At 32.5% G+C, this 16,726-nt stretch overlaps 6 protein-coding genes across 10 annotated transcripts; 3 read left to right on the forward strand and 3 right to left on the reverse strand.

The window, feature by feature from the left end:
• The first annotated feature begins 1,079 nt into the window (after nucleotides 1–1,079).
• Apf (purine phosphoribosyltransferase family protein Apf) lies at nucleotides 1,080–3,315 on the forward strand. The gene is made up of 3 exons (XM_034316882.2): nucleotides 1,080–1,219; nucleotides 1,651–2,427; nucleotides 2,566–3,315. Exons 1-2 carry the CDS (start codon nucleotides 1,111–1,113, stop codon nucleotides 1,965–1,967), a joined length of 426 nt encoding a protein of 141 aa, XP_034172773.2. The 5' UTR covers nucleotides 1,080–1,110; the 3' UTR covers nucleotides 1,968–2,427; nucleotides 2,566–3,315.
• Nucleotides 2,584–6,525, reverse strand: Socs36E (Suppressor of cytokine signaling at 36E). Its single transcript, XM_034316878.2, has 6 exons — nucleotides 6,196–6,525; nucleotides 5,391–6,009; nucleotides 4,996–5,309; nucleotides 4,683–4,919; nucleotides 4,339–4,605; nucleotides 2,584–4,260 (listed from the first exon to the last, which is right to left on the reverse strand). Exons 2-6 carry the CDS (start codon nucleotides 5,860–5,862, stop codon nucleotides 3,970–3,972), a joined length of 1,581 nt encoding a protein of 526 aa, XP_034172769.1. The 5' UTR covers nucleotides 5,863–6,009; nucleotides 6,196–6,525; the 3' UTR covers nucleotides 2,584–3,969.
• Nucleotides 6,526–6,809: 284 nt separating this feature from the next.
• Nucleotides 6,810–8,765, forward strand: LOC117600717 (pyroglutamyl-peptidase 1). Its single transcript, XM_034316482.2, has 2 exons — nucleotides 6,810–8,203; nucleotides 8,278–8,765. The coding sequence occupies exons 1-2, from the start codon at nucleotides 7,985–7,987 to the stop codon at nucleotides 8,662–8,664; spliced, it is 606 nt and encodes a 201-aa protein (XP_034172373.1). The 5' UTR covers nucleotides 6,810–7,984; the 3' UTR covers nucleotides 8,665–8,765.
• On the reverse strand, nucleotides 8,750–10,710 carry IntS14 (integrator complex subunit 14). The gene is made up of 6 exons (XM_034316474.2): nucleotides 10,534–10,710; nucleotides 10,136–10,460; nucleotides 9,854–10,065; nucleotides 9,538–9,792; nucleotides 9,142–9,471; nucleotides 8,750–9,060 (listed from the first exon to the last, which is right to left on the reverse strand). The coding sequence occupies exons 1-6, from the start codon at nucleotides 10,708–10,710 to the stop codon at nucleotides 8,833–8,835; spliced, it is 1,527 nt and encodes a 508-aa protein (XP_034172365.1). The 3' UTR covers nucleotides 8,750–8,832.
• Nucleotides 10,711–10,863: 153 nt separating this feature from the next.
• On the forward strand, nucleotides 10,864–13,594 carry LOC117600716 (lysosomal phospholipase A and acyltransferase). 3 transcript variants are annotated; one of them, XM_034316480.2, is made up of 7 exons: nucleotides 10,864–10,959; nucleotides 11,486–11,622; nucleotides 11,712–11,946; nucleotides 12,033–12,260; nucleotides 12,331–12,502; nucleotides 12,587–12,709; nucleotides 12,786–13,594. In XM_034316480.2, exons 1-7 carry the CDS (start codon nucleotides 10,914–10,916, stop codon nucleotides 13,003–13,005), a joined length of 1,161 nt encoding a protein of 386 aa, XP_034172371.2. In that variant the 5' UTR covers nucleotides 10,864–10,913; the 3' UTR covers nucleotides 13,006–13,594. The 3 variants fall into 3 exon arrangements, with proteins under 3 accessions (XP_034172371.2, XP_034172372.1, XP_034172370.1); XM_034316481.2 differs by lacking the exon at nucleotides 10,864–10,959 and adding an exon at nucleotides 11,103–11,402 and having other exon boundaries at nucleotides 11,480–11,541; XM_034316479.2 differs by lacking the exon at nucleotides 10,864–10,959 and adding an exon at nucleotides 11,108–11,402 and having other exon boundaries at nucleotides 11,480–11,622.
• On the reverse strand, nucleotides 12,877–16,568 carry LOC117600715 (TBC1 domain family member 20). Of its 3 annotated transcripts, XM_034316477.2 has the most exons (6): nucleotides 15,964–16,563; nucleotides 15,775–15,894; nucleotides 15,317–15,560; nucleotides 15,004–15,207; nucleotides 14,714–14,933; nucleotides 12,877–14,624 (listed from the first exon to the last, which is right to left on the reverse strand). In XM_034316477.2, exons 1-6 carry the CDS (start codon nucleotides 16,232–16,234, stop codon nucleotides 14,319–14,321), a joined length of 1,365 nt encoding a protein of 454 aa, XP_034172368.1. In that variant the 5' UTR covers nucleotides 16,235–16,563; the 3' UTR covers nucleotides 12,877–14,318. The 3 variants fall into 3 exon arrangements, with proteins under 3 accessions (XP_034172368.1, XP_034172369.1, XP_034172366.1); XM_034316478.2 differs by having other exon boundaries at nucleotides 12,877–14,530; nucleotides 15,775–16,568; XM_034316475.2 differs by having other exon boundaries at nucleotides 15,775–16,557.
• Nucleotides 16,569–16,726: the final 158 nt, after the last annotated feature.

Consider the following 16,726-nt stretch of genomic DNA (forward strand, 5'->3'; position numbering starts at 1 on the left):
TTCGTTCGTTCGTTCGCTCGCTCGCCGTTTGCTTGCTTCATCAAAATACACGTGTAAATTGATCATCAATGCTTACCGAGAAATGGACATGTTTAACGAAGTTAGGAGTGACTCGATAAGTATTGTAAGATCCAATGGATTTTCAAGATCTTTAAAACAAAAAAAACTAAAAAGGAAGGCTGAACGGATGACATAAGACACTTTAACGATTCGAGAAACGGCGGGCGCACGCTTTGGTCGCGTCGCGTTTGCCCGCGTGTTGCACCGCATCGGCGAACAAACTTTTGTGATTTTTATTTTATTTTGTAAGTAGTAAAAGGGATAGCGAAACACAGGAATATCCAAGTCCGAGTCTGATCGGATCAGGTCCGGTTCCGTCATCCATCCAGCTGTATCACTTCGCCCTGCACGCGCCCGCGCGCGCAATACATACACGTGACAATTTGTAGATAGGTACGTACATACAGCTTTGCTAAATGTTTTCTGGTGATCGGTATCTAGCCAACAAAATGTAGCAGAAACGTTTATAATAAAATGGTGACACACGTTGTTTCCCAATTAAGATTCCTTTCGAAATTGTACGCGCGTAATGGAAAGAGACTAAGTCAAAACGCACTAACTACCAGTTTACGTATATATTTTATTTTCATTTTTATTTGTACGTTCGCATTTTAGTTGCGAATAACAAGACCCGTACTTCAACGATATTTTAATTGATGAATCTCGAACGAACGCGCCATTTTTATAAAATCTCGTTCAAATAATGTAACATTACCGCTTAGTCAAATATGAAATTATTAAACTTCGTTTCCACATGAATATTCTTCCCGTATTCATCTATAAAAAACACGTTATTATTCGAACGATAATAATACTTTCCATCTATTTCATTCTGAATATAAATATGTATTCTCTAGCGTTTTCTTATACGTATGATCAGGGTACGCTTCGTGAATGGCAAAATGCATTCCCTGTTCGAATTATCTGGAATCTAAGATAATTTGTAATCGCAAACGAATAATCGCATTACAACCTCATGTTCATGGTTACTTTGTCAGGATTCTCTAGTCCGTTCGCATTATAAATTCGGTGTAGACAAGCGTAAACACAATGGCGTGCCGCGCTTCTGGTTTCGTTATATTTCGTCGTATGCAAGGAGCGATAGAATACCTTCTAATGCAAGTTTCTTATGGCGAACATCATTGGACACCGCCAAAAGGTTTGTAACCTAATCGCTTGTTTGTAACTCGCATAACCCTATAATTTAACTCTTTATACGCAGTTCACCAGAGTCCATAACTGCGAAAAGACCAGTTTTCGTTCTTCGCGCATCTCTAGTGCGCATCTTCGCCCTGATTGGCGATACTCCCAAACGAAGTAGAAAGCGATTAGCGGAGAGCTCGCTGCGTTCCCCCACCACCTTCCAACCTGCGCGTCGCAGTTATGGACTCTGGTGAACTGCGTATAAGTACATAAATAAGCGGTCGAAGGTTTCTTTCATTTATACACCGTATGTACTATACATAAGTACATACAATGCCTATTTTGGACAAAATGATTAATGTTCATACTTCTGCCAATAATGCCTCTTTTCATTGTCAAAGCAAACGAAGCAATTGTTTCAGTTAATTTCTTGAAGCTTACTCGTAGGTCATGTTGATCCCGGTGAATCAGATATGGAAACCGCACTGCGTGAAACGGAAGAGGAAGCTGGTTTCATAGCCAGCGATTTAAAGATTTTCAATGATGCAAAACAAGAATTAAAATACGAGGTAAAGGGAAAACCGAAAATTGTCGTTTATTGGCTAGCAGAGCTATTAAATCCCGACAAACCTGTTCGATTATCCCATGAACATCAAGCTTTCAAGTGGCTTCCGCTCGAGGAAGCTTGCTCCGTGGCAAAATACGAAGATATGCAGAAAATGTTAATATATTTCAACGACTATATACTTAAAAATCTGTCCTAATATAGTGTTTTATAAATGTATATAAGTACGTACAACTTTATATATCAAAATTCATATGTACGTATTATAATAATAATTATCCAACTGTACACTAATATATTTCAATGAAATTATTACCTTTTAAAACGATGCAAAATTCGCTGAAACGTGTAGGTATCGTTAAATTTTCTTTAAAGTCGAAGGAAACTTCTTATCAATGTAAAAACAAACTTTGGTGGCTGTTCGATTAACCGACCTGCATTCGCGACAGTTATCGAACTTCGTAATCTAAAACGCATTATTCTGCGCTCTTGTAAAGCCAAAATATAACCTCGTTATTTCGATTGAAACTTCTTACGAATATTTGAAATCATGATTGATTCGTTACAAAAACTGTTTTCGTTCTTAAAATATTGGTACTTCAGGTACATGCTCGTTACGGAATTATACATGGTTGAAAAATGGGAAAGAAACTTCATCAGTATCCTTTTAAATGATGTAAGAAATAAAAATTTAATCAGTACGTATTAAAATACAATCAGTATAATTAATATAATTTATGCAATTTTCTTAAAACCAAACGTTTCAAACACGATATATTATCCTATATCAAATGTAGATATATTCCTTGTTGTGCTGTTTGTTTCCTTCTTCTTATTCAATTTCAAGATATTATTGCCAGTTATACAATATACCTTGCTTTCAAAAGAAGCATAGTCTTGATTAATTAAATGTACCATGAAGAAAACAGCACAAATTTGTGCCTTAAGTAACAGGAAAAGTTTCTAATGAATAATTGGTATCATAAGTTAAACCTGTAACATTCCAATGTACAGTTCCATTAATTTATCATTTATTTTAATTTTTAATTTAATTATTAAACTAGTATTTTTTCAAAATTGTACACAATATAATTAAATGTTAAAAGTAACAAACATCTTACTTTAATTTCCATTAAAAAAATGATTAAGCATGTATGTTATGACCAATTCTTATACTTTAAATATAACAATATGTATATACTGTTAAATAAGAAACTAATTTTTTCAATACTTAAGAACACACTTCCTACTAAGGTGGAAAATAATTGCATACACATAAAAAATTTCTTTTTCTTTTTATTTAATAATGATAAACACGAACACTGATAGTTTTCAATATGAATCATGTTTCATGTAATAAGTAGGCACAAAGAGAGTGATACAAATCAGATTTCCTAAAAAACCTTAATTCATCGAATGTACTCGAAAATAGAGTATTAGAAATTTTAACATTTTCAATTTCTTCTAAGCACAAAGATATAAACTAACTTATAGTTTCAAACGAATATCAATCAAAATTAAATTACGAAAAACTTAGTAAGAAAAAATTTAACTACTAAAATATATAAAACTTATAATACGTCGTGTGTTTCAAGCTGCTGTTATAAGGTATTTACATGTTATTGTGTTTAACTCAATGCACTTGTATGTTTGTGATGTAAATAGTAAGACATGATGATAAAGTGAAAATGTTAACTACTGTTTCAATTATATGTACTTGGGTTCTTTCCTTTTATGTGGAATATGTAAGATTTACTTGCTAGTATTGCGATTTCTTTGTTGAATGAAATATTTCAAAAAATTTCGATCTTCAACATTGTAATACTGCGCATACGAAAGTAGTGGGCCCACATCATCACTTATTCTTACAATCTTTTAAATTAATCGTTACGTTTGAAATTATCGATACTTATTATAGGAATGTAAATATAATCGCAAGGCTGTAACAATTCCTTAAAAGGAAATTTAAAAACGAGAAAAATAAAGGACGGATACCATTAGAAAAGAAAATATTATTTCTTAAATTTTGCAACGCTTACGAAAAATTGATACATTTATTTATATAAGTATCGATACTCCGTATACTGATGTTAGTCCCGCTACTGTACATATGCCATATATGTATGACTGCAGTAAAGTAATAGACACGAATGCAAGATCAATAAAATAATGTCGACTCTATTGAATATGAATACAGAGATTCATATTAAAGGTAAATATGATATGGATTTTTCATCTGATTGTAAATCATTTTCAGTATCTAATCGCCTAACTCGTACCCTTTGCTTGTAATGATATTCCTTGAGATAGCTTTTAAGCGTCTTTGGCAACTGCAACTTATTTATACCATCGTACGTCGTCCGTGTGGTAATTACCGCCCGACATAAATGTTGTAAAGGGAAAGCGAAATTTCGATGCAATGGTATCGTAAGCATAGGTTCGAAAAACATACCACAAGATGGATCCTTATAGTGTTCTATTAAACCACATACCTGCAAAAACACGTATCGAACATTACTTAGACTTTCATTGACTACCCTTTTCATTGAGTACCGAGTTCTATTTCGTACCGTTTCCGATGCATAAACTCCTGGGTCATGCGAATCGAAACTAAATTTATGATTCCATTGTTCAATGCGGGCATGCAGAGATCGTCCATATTTTCGGAAACTAACAGAGAACAAAAATTCCTCTTGGGCTGAATCTCGCAACAAGAATGTGCCTTCTTGTTTACCTTCTAACAAACGTTCAGCTTCGTATCTATCCATTTTTCCCCAATAGAAAGAACAAGCTGTAATTGATTTAAGATCTGGCACAAGACAATGTACATAATCGACCTATAAATGAAAAACAAAATTAAATAACAGTGACTACTACTCAATTTTCGACTTTGAATAAAAATCAACTGATATACCTGCGTATGTGCTGGCCTTTCGATAGTAGACATTAAGGCAAAATCAATTTGTGATAAGGCTGTGAGAGCAGCAGCATGTATACCAGCGTGTGCTTGGAATAAAGCTGCTAAACTGTCCACTGTTATTCCATTTGGGTGTACTTGAATCCCTGAAAGGTTAGGTTTATAACCAGGAGGAGGTTCAACGCCTTCCTCTATTTCTCGTGCCCGTTGTAATCGAGCTCTTTCGTCACAGTCCTACAACAAAATTTAGCAAAATGATTAGGATAGGATGCATTCCGGATAAAGATGTCGTAAACATAATAACACATACCTCCATTGGAAATTCCTCTGGATTAAATCTTGAAAGATCAATTACAGGACTGGGTGGAAGAGGTCCAAGTATTGGACTTTGCGGAGCAGATCGACTATTAAACATGACGCTAGCTTCCATAGGAGGTTCTTCGGTTCTTCTATAACCAGTGCACACACAATCTGAACTACTATTTCCTTGACCAGAAATAATATCTGTGCTTTTAGAACCTTTACTTTTAGCACAGTTAAATTTCAGTACCCAACTACTTCGTTTCTTTTTTGAAGACAAGACATGGGTACAAACTGGACTTTGATCCTTATTACGTTGTTTACCTAACAGTATTAATCACATTATGCAAACGTTCAAGGAACAAAAATATGAATATAGAAAGATTCCAAGGATGTATTTATTACCTTTTCGTTTTCCAAACGATAACGTTTTAGAAGATCTCCTCAAAGGAGGATTCACAGGACTATCTTCTGAACTTGTGCTAGTATTACTACACCCAGAACTACTGCAACATGCCTCCTGTAGCTTGAAACATATCTCAGTAGCAAAATTTCCATTGCTACAATTTTGCTTTGAGTCCTGAGCATCAACTGGTTGACTGTACAATGTTTCAAATCTAGAGTTATGATTATCTAGATCTAAGTGTAGACGATCATTGTCCAAATTTCCATCCACCTTGCATTCTTCTTGTAGAATTAAATTTGAATTCAATGCAGGTACATTTCCATTATTTTCATTATCATGTAAACCTTTTGTACCATCCTGATTCATCATTTCTAATTGTGCAGACTGAATAACATTAGCACACACTTCGGAAGACTGCCTTTCACTATCCATTCTAAAAAATTCTCTGAGACTAGCGAAATGCTGTCCCATTATTAAATGGATTGACAGGCATTTTATTGCCTCAAAAGTATTTCATTTGTAGTTTTCTCTTATAAAAATCTTATGCACAATTTCACATTATACAATATCATCTTATTATATCACATAAGTCTACCAACCAATGAATTTTTTGATCATCTAAAACAAAATAACTCATTAACATATAAAATTTTCTTTAAGCACCTGTAAAATAATCATTAATTAAAGTAAATAACTGATTATTGCTATAAAGTGTTTGCCCAAATTTTGACACAAAAGTTTCAATAATTAATTTTATCTGCTTTAGTCAAATGTTAAGAACATAAATGAGAGGTGTATATTTACCAATAGTATAAAAATCCTATAATATAATTTCTTCAGAAAAGTTATTCAAGAATTACTTCACATATTCATAATGAGTAATTTCTTAATGGCAGCTACTTGAAACACGTCCAGACAAGTTTTAACAAGATTTTTCTTGATCAGCTCAAATCCACGTATCGATAGATGCTTTCAGTCTTCATTAAAATACGTACCTCACGGTATAATCGAAATCATACTTTAAAATATAACAGACGTTTTCCCAACAACCGTAATCAAACAAGTAAAATTGTCAAAACATGACCCAATGTATCATCAGCCATTTTCCCTAACTTGTTTCAATGACTACAGATATAGAAATACTGGATGCACCTTTGTCCTTGAGGGATCATAATTTTGGGTCTCCCAGACACCCTCAGGTGAGGTTAGTCTGCATTGTACAGAGCACAGTCGATATAACAGTCGTTTCTGTGAGGGAGGCCGCAGATCTATAGGGTGTTCGACAACAGATGGGCAAAATTTTAAGGGGTGATACTAGAGATCAAAATAAGACGAAAATCAAGAATAACGAAATAGCGTTTGCGGCTTTCTATTTGAATGGTTTCACGTTCTTATGATTTTAGGGTGGGTCACTAACGTAGCCACCTCCATGTGGTGTGACCTGGTAATTGATATCGTTTTCTAAAGATAACTTTTAGAAAGCGATATCAAGCTAAGAGCTACTATAAAAAGATTTATATATTTTTTAATTGGGAAATAATAGTTTAAATTCAGAAAAGTATTTTCGGGATTGCAATATTACCATATAGAACGTATAACTATAGTAATTTTATAGTTCCTGAAAAAGGAACTTGTATGATTTTTGACTAATTACAAATGACTAATTCTTTTCGAAGTCGTTAAAAATAAAATAAAAAGAAAAATCACAAAATATGGAATTTAGAAAGAACGAAGTTGTTTGATACGCAATGGTAGAAAGAAATCAACCCTGGCGAAGATATTTCAAGCAGAGACGTTGTACATTGGAAAGACCATGACTTTATCCATGACTCTGGTCAGGCGCCAGATCTCGCTCTTGTCTATAGAACACATAATTTCTGCTTTTCATTTGATAGAAATTCGCTACGTTGACTAACAAATATTTTTCTTATAACAATTTTCGAGAGGAATTCATTATTGAATGAAAGTAAAAATTTGCATAAATGGAGAATTGCGGTGGCGCTTAAATCGGTTTCTGTTCGGAAATTTCTATGCGGAATTCGAAGTTCAGCCTCGACGCTCGTATCACCTTATGGGCGAAATTCGGGGTAAGGGTAAGGGCAATACCGAGAAACAGAAGAGCACGTGGTGAGTTTCAACTATTCTTGGTTGGGACTGTACCGACCCCTGCTGACCAGACGTTCAGTCGTCGGTGCTGGGCGGGTTGCAGGTTTCAGGCGCTTTTTACTCGAATTTTTAAACGTTAATTATTGGAAAACAAAACCGCAAACGCTATTTCGTTATTCTTGATTTTCGTCTTATTTTGATCTCTAGAATCACCCCTTAAAATTTTGCCCACCTGTTGTCGAAATCCTATGGGAGGTAGGGACATCGCTTTTTTCCCTGGGGCATTAGTGTGCATACATACAAAACGGTATTTTGGGAAAAATCGTAATAATAAAAACTCTTGGATCATATTATTGCAGTAGCACAATTTTCATTTGGCGCATCAAAGTGATAATGATATTGTTCTTATCAACGCATTGTTTGTATAGAATGTTATCATGATAAGGCAATTAGTGATATCTTCGTTATAGAGTAGTAAAATTTAACGATGGAAGTTCCTTCAAAAAATACAGTTTTAATAACTGGATTTGGTCCATTCAGTAACCATATTGTTAACGCCAGCTGGGAAGCCGTGAAAGAATTAAACAAACTGTGCGCTACTTCAAAAGAATTAAAAAATGTTGAAGTAATTGTGAAAGAAATGTCAGTTTCATATGAAGATGTAGATACTTATGTACCCAAACTTTGGGAAGAATATAAACCTACAGTAAATCTCTTTATTTCTCATTTAATTAAGATATTATATTATTTTTAACATAAACAGTTCCTCCTGTTTTTCAGCTAGTTCTACATGTAGGTGTATCTAGTAAAGCAAAATCTTTAACTATAGAATGTTGTGCTCATAGCAATGGTTATTTAAGACAAGACACAAGTGATAAGTGTCCTGATGAAAGTAATATTAAACCTAAAATTTTGGAAACTAAAATCAATGTTAACAAAATATGCAGTGCAATTAATGAGAATTCAGAGTGTAATGCTTGCATATCACATGATGCAGGACGATATTTGTGTGAATATATATTTTACAAATCCCTACAGATTGATCCTATGAAAACATTATTTATTCATGTTCCTGATTTTGATCAATATTCAAGCATACAAACTGCAAAAGGTTTGCATGACATTTTATGTTACCTAATTAAGGATATGAAAAACATGAAGGATTAAATTTTTATATATATATATAAACATAATTCAAATAACTTTTTATGGTAATTTATAAAATGTAATTTTAATAAAAAGGACAGCTGTATAAAATATAAAAATTATTTTTAATATAGAAATTGTTATCTATATAAATACATTAATATATTACAAATTACATTATTGCCTTATTTAAGATCCTCCATGTTGAAATCTTGTACGAGCTGGTGGTATATTATATCTAAGTTCAAGAAATTCGGGTTTCCTTATCATAGATGCTACATGACCCATTTGTATTGTACAATCAGGGTTCAAATTTGGTGGTAATAATGTACATTCACGCTCCAAAATACATGCCAATCCTTCCAAAAGTTCTACAAATCCCATTGATGCAGCAGCTCTACGTAATCGATTTACCTCCTATACGGAAACATGTAATTTATAGTCAAAAATTCGATAGTTTTAAATAATTCATTAAAGTTTTACGAATTATTATCTTACCTTATAGAAGTTTTGTGTTTTTTCGGGTAATTTTCTTGCGTGTCTTAAAATTTTCTGAATATCGGATTGCAGTCCAACTTGGCGAATCCAAGATGGTGCGTTCTGAGTATAACTTCTTTTTTCATTTGGTCTAACTGGGAAACTAACAGCAGCACCTTTAGCTGCATCAAGTGGGCCCAAATTGCTAAAGTTCCCTAACCAAGGTACAACATCTAAACCCGGTTCTAACACTGTTAACATTAAATTTGATTTCTTTTTTGTATCTGCCCACGAGTATATAAAACCATACCACTCATTATTTAACAAACAGAGTGCTACCATATTTTCAACCTGTAAAGGATGATTCTTTAATATATGTATGTATAAAACTGGTGAAATATGAAAGTGAAATACTACCTTCAAAGCCCCATGTAATAGCACACAAAAAGAGGGTACTTTTCCTTCATCTCCATTTTCATCTGTATCTGAATCTTCTTCTAGAGATATTCCTTGCATGCTTGAACTCTTTTCTGTAGCTAATGGTAAAACTAAATGTCTAGATATAGCACTAGGACTACCAACATCTGCTACTGATATAAATCCACAAATTTCTATTGTTTTTGATATCATCAAACCAGAAACCAATTCAAAATCTGTTTTCTTAGTGTAAGGCTGAAATAACATGCTTTACAATTGATCTAAAGTAATTAGCTTTTTGTACCTTATTGCTTACCATTGGTGCTGGTGATAAAAGGACTCTGGATCCTAAATTTCCACATTTTAAATAGCCTTGAAAAGAAACATAATTAGTTTCTGCTAATTTCTGAAAACAAGTTGTGACTGAATGTTTTGAAAGTGGTGTGTCAGGAACAAGTACCACACTATCACCACCAGCCAGTTCAACTAATCGCTGGTAAAGTGGTAAACCAATATGTAAACCAGGTTCTAAAAAAGGATTGAAATTGATATCAAGAAACTTCAATATTATATACACTTATTTAATGAATACACATACCTTGTTGTGGTGCAATGCATACAATACTTAACTTTCCTGGATAAGGAAATGGTAATGGAAATGGATTTACATCCCTTGTTAAATTTAATGAATTCAATGAATCGCCTAAAGACATTGGTCCTACTCCAGGGTTACCATCAGTAATTAATACTACTTGACATGCTGTAGTATTACCCCACTCTGCCATGATAACATTATTGACACCATGAAGAGCAGTTTCAATACAAGTCTTGTCACATTCTTCAATGTTTTGTAATTTTGAACGTATGCTATCATAATCACGAGTAAATGGACAAATAACTTCGTACAACGACGAAAAAACAACCTAGAATAAGAAGAAGCTATTATAGTCATAAAAAATGTTAAAAAAATATTTACTTGCAGTTGAGAGCATTTACCAAAGCTACAAATTCCAATTTCGAATTAACTTGCAAATAGTGTAACAATGCATTTATTCCATGGACAGCTAAGTGATGTCTAGTTAACTGTTCATTTTGATTATTTTCAGCAGATCCACTGTTTAGTATTGGACGTCTCATTGACAGAGATACGTCTAACGCTATAACCGTCGGCATTTTTACACGAGATAAAATGAAAATTTAACTTCTCTTAGCATTGGCACGATTCCTTTTTTAATTCTACTGAATATTTTTTAATTGAAAATAATAAAATAGTAAAAATATACAAGTTTTAGGTTAGGAACACACTGTTCATTTCATAAATAAGTACTTCCTTATGAGATGTATTCCTGAACATCTTTTTAATTCCTATACAAAATATGTATACACATTCAAGTCTTGTTGTTTCTAATACCTACATACAAGGTACTGGGTATTATCATGAGATAAATTATTCATCGGACATTTGATAAGTTTATATCGTAATATTTTTACGTATATATATATAAATACCAAGAAGAATGATGTTTCGTAAATGTAATTTTCTTCTTTGTTGACTTTCAAATGTGTGCGTCATCAGCTGATTGCGTACTACAGTGATCGAAAAAACAAACGTTTGACGAAACGTTTTTGATTTATTCACCCTGTGCACTTGTAATCGTAGCAATAGACATATTTATACTTAGTTTTAAGGTTAATTGTCAAGTTGTGAATTAAAGCGTGCAGTTTTGATGAAAGTCTAATTAAGAAAAGCAATTGAGGTACCATGCGCTTGTATTTTATTATCTATACGATCATTTTATCCTATTGCATTTTATCTATAGAATCAAGACATTTTAGGAACAAACAATTATCTCCTGTTATATTTGGTAATCACTTTTTATTACAAGCACTTTTATATTACATTATCTAAAACATTATATTCTAAATGGCTGTATGCTAAAAGTTCCAGGAGATGGTGGTAGCCAAGTTGAAGCAAAACTCAACAAAACAACGGTAGTACATTATGTATGTGAGAAAACTTCCAATGACTATTTTAATATCTGGTTAAACTTGGAATTACTTGTTCCACTCGTTATAGACTGTTGGGTAGTTATTGTTCCTTTTTATGCTTTGTGCATAAAATGATAATTTACAATGAGTTGATAGTGTAATCAACTTTTAATCTGTTGTTTCAGATTGATAATATGAAACTGAATTATGACAATGTTACAAGAACAACAAGAAACCAAGATGGTGTTGATATTCGTATACCAGGTTGGGGTGATCCATTTGTTGTTGAATACTTAGATCCAAGCAAAGCTTCTCCTGGAGTTTATTTTAAAGATATTGGCAATATGCTAGTTGATAACCTTGGATATATTAGGAATTATTCTTTACGTGGTGCACCTTATGATTTTAGAAAAGGACCCAGTATGTTTATACATATTAGCATTCTTCTTAAAATATTTGTATCATTTATGTTTGCATTTTATTATACAACAAAAGCTTTGTTTCAGATGAAAATGAAGAATTTTTTATTAAGTTGAAAACATTAGTTGAAGAGACATATATTATGAATAAGCAAGTTCCAGTAACATTATTAGCACATAGTATGGGTGGTCCAATGACACTTATTTTTTTGCAACGTCAAAGTCAAGAATGGAAAGACAAATACATAAACCGTTTAATTACACTTGCAGCTGTTTGGGGTGGCAGTGTAAAGGCACTTAAAGTATTTGCTATTGGTAAATAATATATATTATGTGTGTGTCATGTAACTTAAAATGTATATTTTAAATTATTTTGCCGTTATAGGAGATGATTTAGGTGCATATCTTTTACGTCAAACTGTTCTTAAAGATGAACAAGTAACTAGTCCTAGTTTAGGATGGTTATTACCATCAAGATTATTTTGGAAGGAATCAGAAATATTGGTACAATCAGAATATAAAAATTATACATTAACCACGTTACAAGATTATTTAATGTATGATATTAATACATACAATATATATTGTTTAATAATTAGTAATTATATACTTTTTGCAAACTAAGATTTTGAATCTTACAGAGATATAAATGTACCAAATGGTTGGGAATTTTGGAAGGATAATGAAAAATATCAATTAGATTTCACTCCTCCAGGGGTTGAGGTTCACTGTTTATATGGAAGTGGTTTGGATACAGTACAAAAGTATATTGATTACATTTTTATTCAATAGTTGCAATCTTTACATTTATTTCTTAATGCTTTTATGCATTATTTTCAGGTTATACTATAAACCTGGTACATCAATAGAGGGTATTCCTCAATTAGTGCCTGGTGACGGCGATGGCACTGTAAATTTAAGAAGTTTAGAAGGTTGTAAATATTGGCAGGGGAAGCAAAAACAAAAAGTTTATTCTCAAACCTTTTCTGGTGTTAATCATATGGATATTCTTAGAAATATCGACGTTTTGACTTACATCAAAACAATTTTACAAGTATAATATTCTTAAATGCAGCTGAAATTTTAGAAAAATAGTAAATTATAATTTCATAATAAATACATTTCGTGATAATAAGTTGCAGCTAGAAATGATATTCTACTAATTTTGTGTACATATGTACAGTCTTTTAGATAAGTAAAGTTTACTAGTAGCATTGTAACAATGCTCTTCAGGTTTTTTATGAGTATAAAAGTAAGTAATCACAAACAAACAAGGTTACTACTTATTTTATATCTTTGGAAGTACGTCGCTCCATTTTAATTTTTATACATACATGATTTATTTGGTAGAGATAAATAACCTTATAAACAACCATTTTTGTTCTCTACAATAGTATGTGTATAATGTATTAAATTCTATTAGTATATTTTTCTTACTTCAATATCTCAGGTACAAATTTGTTAAACATATTGTGTAATTTTTATTCGTAATACAATTAAATATATTGAAAATCAAAGTATTCATGATTTAACAGCATAAATTGTTTACACATATATATTATACATGTCTAGTAATAAAATTTCGATAAAAATCGAATGAAAAACAGATAAGTGTGAACAGAAATAAATAAAATTAAAAAATTATGTTTTTTTTTATTAATGGTCTCTATTCTATTTAGGTTGTTCTTTGTAAATTTGAATAAACACATACTTGCATCACGAATCTAAGCCAGGCATGAATAGCAAGTAGTAAATCGAGTATGAGTGCTCTTTGAGCTTAGCAAGGATTTAGCAACGATTTAGTGAAAGACAGAGAGGGTATTTCCCACTATAATTCTCATTTTCGAGAGGTCGCATAATCGCAACGAGTTCTTTCCCGTTACCCACCGAATAAAAAGAACCACCCAAACAAGCCAGAAGATAGAGCCGTTTTTTGAGTGATTACATGCCTATGCCTGGTTAGATCCTAATCTTAAACAATAATTCATCAAACTTGAAATTTGCTTGTGTATTTCAAAATATTCATATTGCAGAAATATCGCCTTTCATAACTGTATACATTTTTCACCTTTCTACAAATTTTTGTTCACATTTCAAACACCGTAAACATATGTGCACAGAAGCTTGACATTGGTCTTTAAAGAACACAGCATAAAGGCAGCACAGGAATGCTCAAATTACTTCTTGTTACACATTCAAAAACAGATTCATTCAATCATTATTCAATAAGATTTCTTTCATTCAATAAGCCTTTCCATTTTGTTAATGTCTCCAAAAATTCTGATTAAATTATTCTAACGGTACATGAGTAAAATGAAAATCTGTTTGGAGGACACATAAATGGATCTACTTTTTAAATAAATTCATTTAATGTCAGTTAAGTCCAGACGATGTTCTAAAGAAAGCATATAATCCTAGGGCCAGAATCGTTACTACTGTGATCGTTTTATAACTTCTAATACGATACGGTATTCTTGGATTTGATTGCACGATTCGGAGTTGATTCTGTCTTTCTCTCTCTTGACGACTTGCTTCGGCCTTTGCCTTCCATTCTTGTTCTTTGTGTTTCCTTTTTTGATCGTATTCTATAACATCGTTACTTATAGATTCGGGAGGATACTGACGGTATAAAAGTTTTGCTTCGAGTAGAAGTGTTTCAAAAGGCAAATCATCTGGTAACTACAAACGAGTGTAATTTTTATATGAAAATGAATAGGGCCAAGTACAATTTTATTTTATTCATAAGATAAGGATTAAACAATACTTACAGTACATAAAACTTTATGCGTATGACCCATATCAGGAGTGGTATTAAAAATTTCTGTAGCCCTATGTGCTACAATCACAGTACTTAGATAAAGAGGCATCAATGGAGGACTACCAAGAAAATAATCAAACAATCTGTGTAATAATTTTCTATTTTCTGCATATTTGTGCGCGTACCATGTTGTATATTCAGCCAATGCAAAATGTGGGAATAATTCTACACTAAAATACAGAATAGATTTAATAACTATTATTTAGAAACTTCTAAACAAGTATACTTCATTGTACTAACTTTTCCAAATGTTCTAATAAAGTAGGATGCACTCTTTCTAACAGTGCAAATATGTAAAATAATTCTTGGTTTACTTTTTCCATTGTTCTTTCCATGAATCTTTCAAGGAATTCTAATGAAATACTTTCAAGTACACGTAAACCCTTTTCTAGGCCCATGACAAGTAAAACAGTTGCTGCTATGTCATTATATCCCTGGTAATAACTAAGCAGGTATTATTTTATTTTGCATTACCTATATATATATATGAATCTAAATGACATGTCTATATGACATACATATGTACATGAATATATATATACATAATACTAACTTCAATGTAGAATGTTTATGAAGAACCCAACACATTATTTGTGTTAATTGTTCATGAAAATGATCTATTTCATCTTGGGTGGCATTTTCAGAAATATGACTACCACTACGTGCTACATCCTTTAATATTTGTTGATACACTTCATTTGGTATATGATTGTGTATAGTTTCTAATTCATCCATAGAAAGCCTACTTTCTTCAGAAAGTCTCAAAAGTTTTGGCCACAAAACTCTTCGTATATCATCTACAGATCATTTGTATAATTTCAAGATTTAATTACAAAGTAAAATTATTTTCAATAAGGAACCTGCAATTTTATGCTTTGTTATTTTTAATAAGCACATATAATGTAAATCTCTATTAAAATAAAATAAAGTTTGAAAATATTCCATTACATTATATTTGTCTATGCAGAAGTTCCTTGTTGATAATAATCTATAATTACATTAATAAAATACCATGAACGAAACCCTCACTGCTGCAACCCAATAATTTGAGTTCTCCTAATGTCAAATTCGGATTAGCAACGCTTCCCCGAATAACGCTTATCTTCATCCGTTCTCTACTAGTCAATGTCTCTGTATCACCAAAATCATGTTCTAATAAATTGCTATCGTCTTCGCGATTTAACACTCCGTTTTGTTTACCTGATAAACTAAAGTCCGCGATATCAGGTATTTGTGGTATAAGATTATCATACCATGCCTTCGTAGAATCAGACATTCTTACAAGAGGAACGTCACGTTCGGACTCCAAATTTTGTTCTTCTTTCGATGAAAAATTCACTGGCTCGATTACATTTCTTCTTCGAACTTTCAGGTTATGCTTTTCCATAGGAACTGACATTCCCGCAGATGTTCCTGACACATTGGAATCCAGAGATATTTCGTTTTCTTCGGGTTCCATCTTACTTGACATAACGAATTCATACCAAAAGTTTTTGGAAATGTTTCATTATACGGAAAATTTGTAAAAAACACTTGAAACTTTTGACAAAACGATAAACTGTCACTAATGACACGCATCGATCACTGTTGCACACTCACAACAAGCTATCTATATACCTATTTATCAATCGAAACTGAACAAATGTCGACGTGGCCTAATACTTCCCTCACTTTCGCGCTGTTTCGCTCTAATTCATTAAAAAGCAGCGGATATCACTTGCGAAATTATCGATCGATCCACCAGCAGTTGGTAAACCCCTTCGGGGCTTATCGATCCTTCAACCCCTTCTTTAATTTCTAAAATCACCATCCTGAGTCGTAGAGTGCACCACAATATGACTGGCAAAAATGAGGTTTGAAGAAATCTGCTATTACCATCAGTACCTCACTCTTTGGTACTCGAGGAACTCTGTTTATGCTACCTAATCATAAACAGAGTTCAATGTATAACATTTATAAATTT

This window comes from Osmia lignaria, chromosome 16 (assembly GCF_051020975.1).
Source record: "Osmia lignaria lignaria isolate PbOS001 chromosome 16, iyOsmLign1, whole genome shotgun sequence".
Classification (NCBI taxonomy): Eukaryota; Metazoa; Arthropoda; class Insecta; order Hymenoptera; family Megachilidae; genus Osmia; species Osmia lignaria.

What these genes read in the sequence shown, in the direction of transcription:
- LOC117600716 (XM_034316479.2), top strand. Translation starts at nt 11,300, where the DNA reads ATGCGCTTGTATTTTATTATCTATACGATCATTTTATCCTATTGCATT. An exon ending in CACTCGTTATAGACTGTTGG is followed by an intron (nt 11,623 to 11,711) that starts GTAGTTATTGTT and finishes CTGTTGTTTCAG; the next exon opens with ATTGATAATATGAAACTGAA. An exon ending in ACGTTACAAGATTATTTAAT is followed by an intron (nt 12,503 to 12,586) that starts GTATGATATTAA and finishes TGAATCTTACAG; the next exon opens with AGATATAAATGTACCAAATG.
- LOC117600715 (XM_034316475.2), bottom strand. Translation starts at nt 16,234, where the DNA reads ATGTCAAGTAAGATGGAACCCGAAGAAAACGAAATATCTCTGGATTCC. An exon ending in CAGTGAGGGTTTCGTTCATG is followed by an intron (nt 15,561 to 15,774) that starts GTATTTTATTAA and finishes AATGATCTGTAG; the next exon opens with ATGATATACGAAGAGTTTTG. An exon ending in TTATTAGAACATTTGGAAAA is followed by an intron (nt 14,934 to 15,003) that starts GTTAGTACAATG and finishes TCTGTATTTTAG; the next exon opens with TGTAGAATTATTCCCACATT.
- Socs36E (XM_034316878.2), bottom strand. Translation starts at nt 5,862, where the DNA reads ATGGGACAGCATTTCGCTAGTCTCAGAGAATTTTTTAGAATGGATAGT. An exon ending in ATCGTTTGGAAAACGAAAAG is followed by an intron (nt 5,310 to 5,390) that starts GTAATAAATACA and finishes TAATACTGTTAG; the next exon opens with GTAAACAACGTAATAAGGAT. An exon ending in GAGTTTATGCATCGGAAACG is followed by an intron (nt 4,261 to 4,338) that starts GTACGAAATAGA and finishes GTGTTTTTGCAG; the next exon opens with GTATGTGGTTTAATAGAACA.
- IntS14 (XM_034316474.2), bottom strand. Translation starts at nt 10,710, where the DNA reads ATGCCGACGGTTATAGCGTTAGACGTATCTCTGTCAATGAGACGTCCA. An exon ending in AATTGGAATTTGTAGCTTTG is followed by an intron (nt 10,461 to 10,533) that starts GTAAATGCTCTC and finishes TTCTTATTCTAG; the next exon opens with GTTGTTTTTTCGTCGTTGTA. An exon ending in TATTACATGGGGCTTTGAAG is followed by an intron (nt 9,472 to 9,537) that starts GTAGTATTTCAC and finishes CATCCTTTACAG; the next exon opens with GTTGAAAATATGGTAGCACT.
- Apf (XM_034316882.2), top strand. Translation starts at nt 1,111, where the DNA reads ATGGCGTGCCGCGCTTCTGGTTTCGTTATATTTCGTCGTATGCAAGGA. An exon ending in TCATTGGACACCGCCAAAAG is followed by an intron (nt 1,220 to 1,650) that starts GTTTGTAACCTA and finishes GCTTACTCGTAG; the next exon opens with GTCATGTTGATCCCGGTGAA.
- LOC117600717 (XM_034316482.2), top strand. Translation starts at nt 7,985, where the DNA reads ATGGAAGTTCCTTCAAAAAATACAGTTTTAATAACTGGATTTGGTCCA. An exon ending in GGGAAGAATATAAACCTACA is followed by an intron (nt 8,204 to 8,277) that starts GTAAATCTCTTT and finishes CCTGTTTTTCAG; the next exon opens with CTAGTTCTACATGTAGGTGT.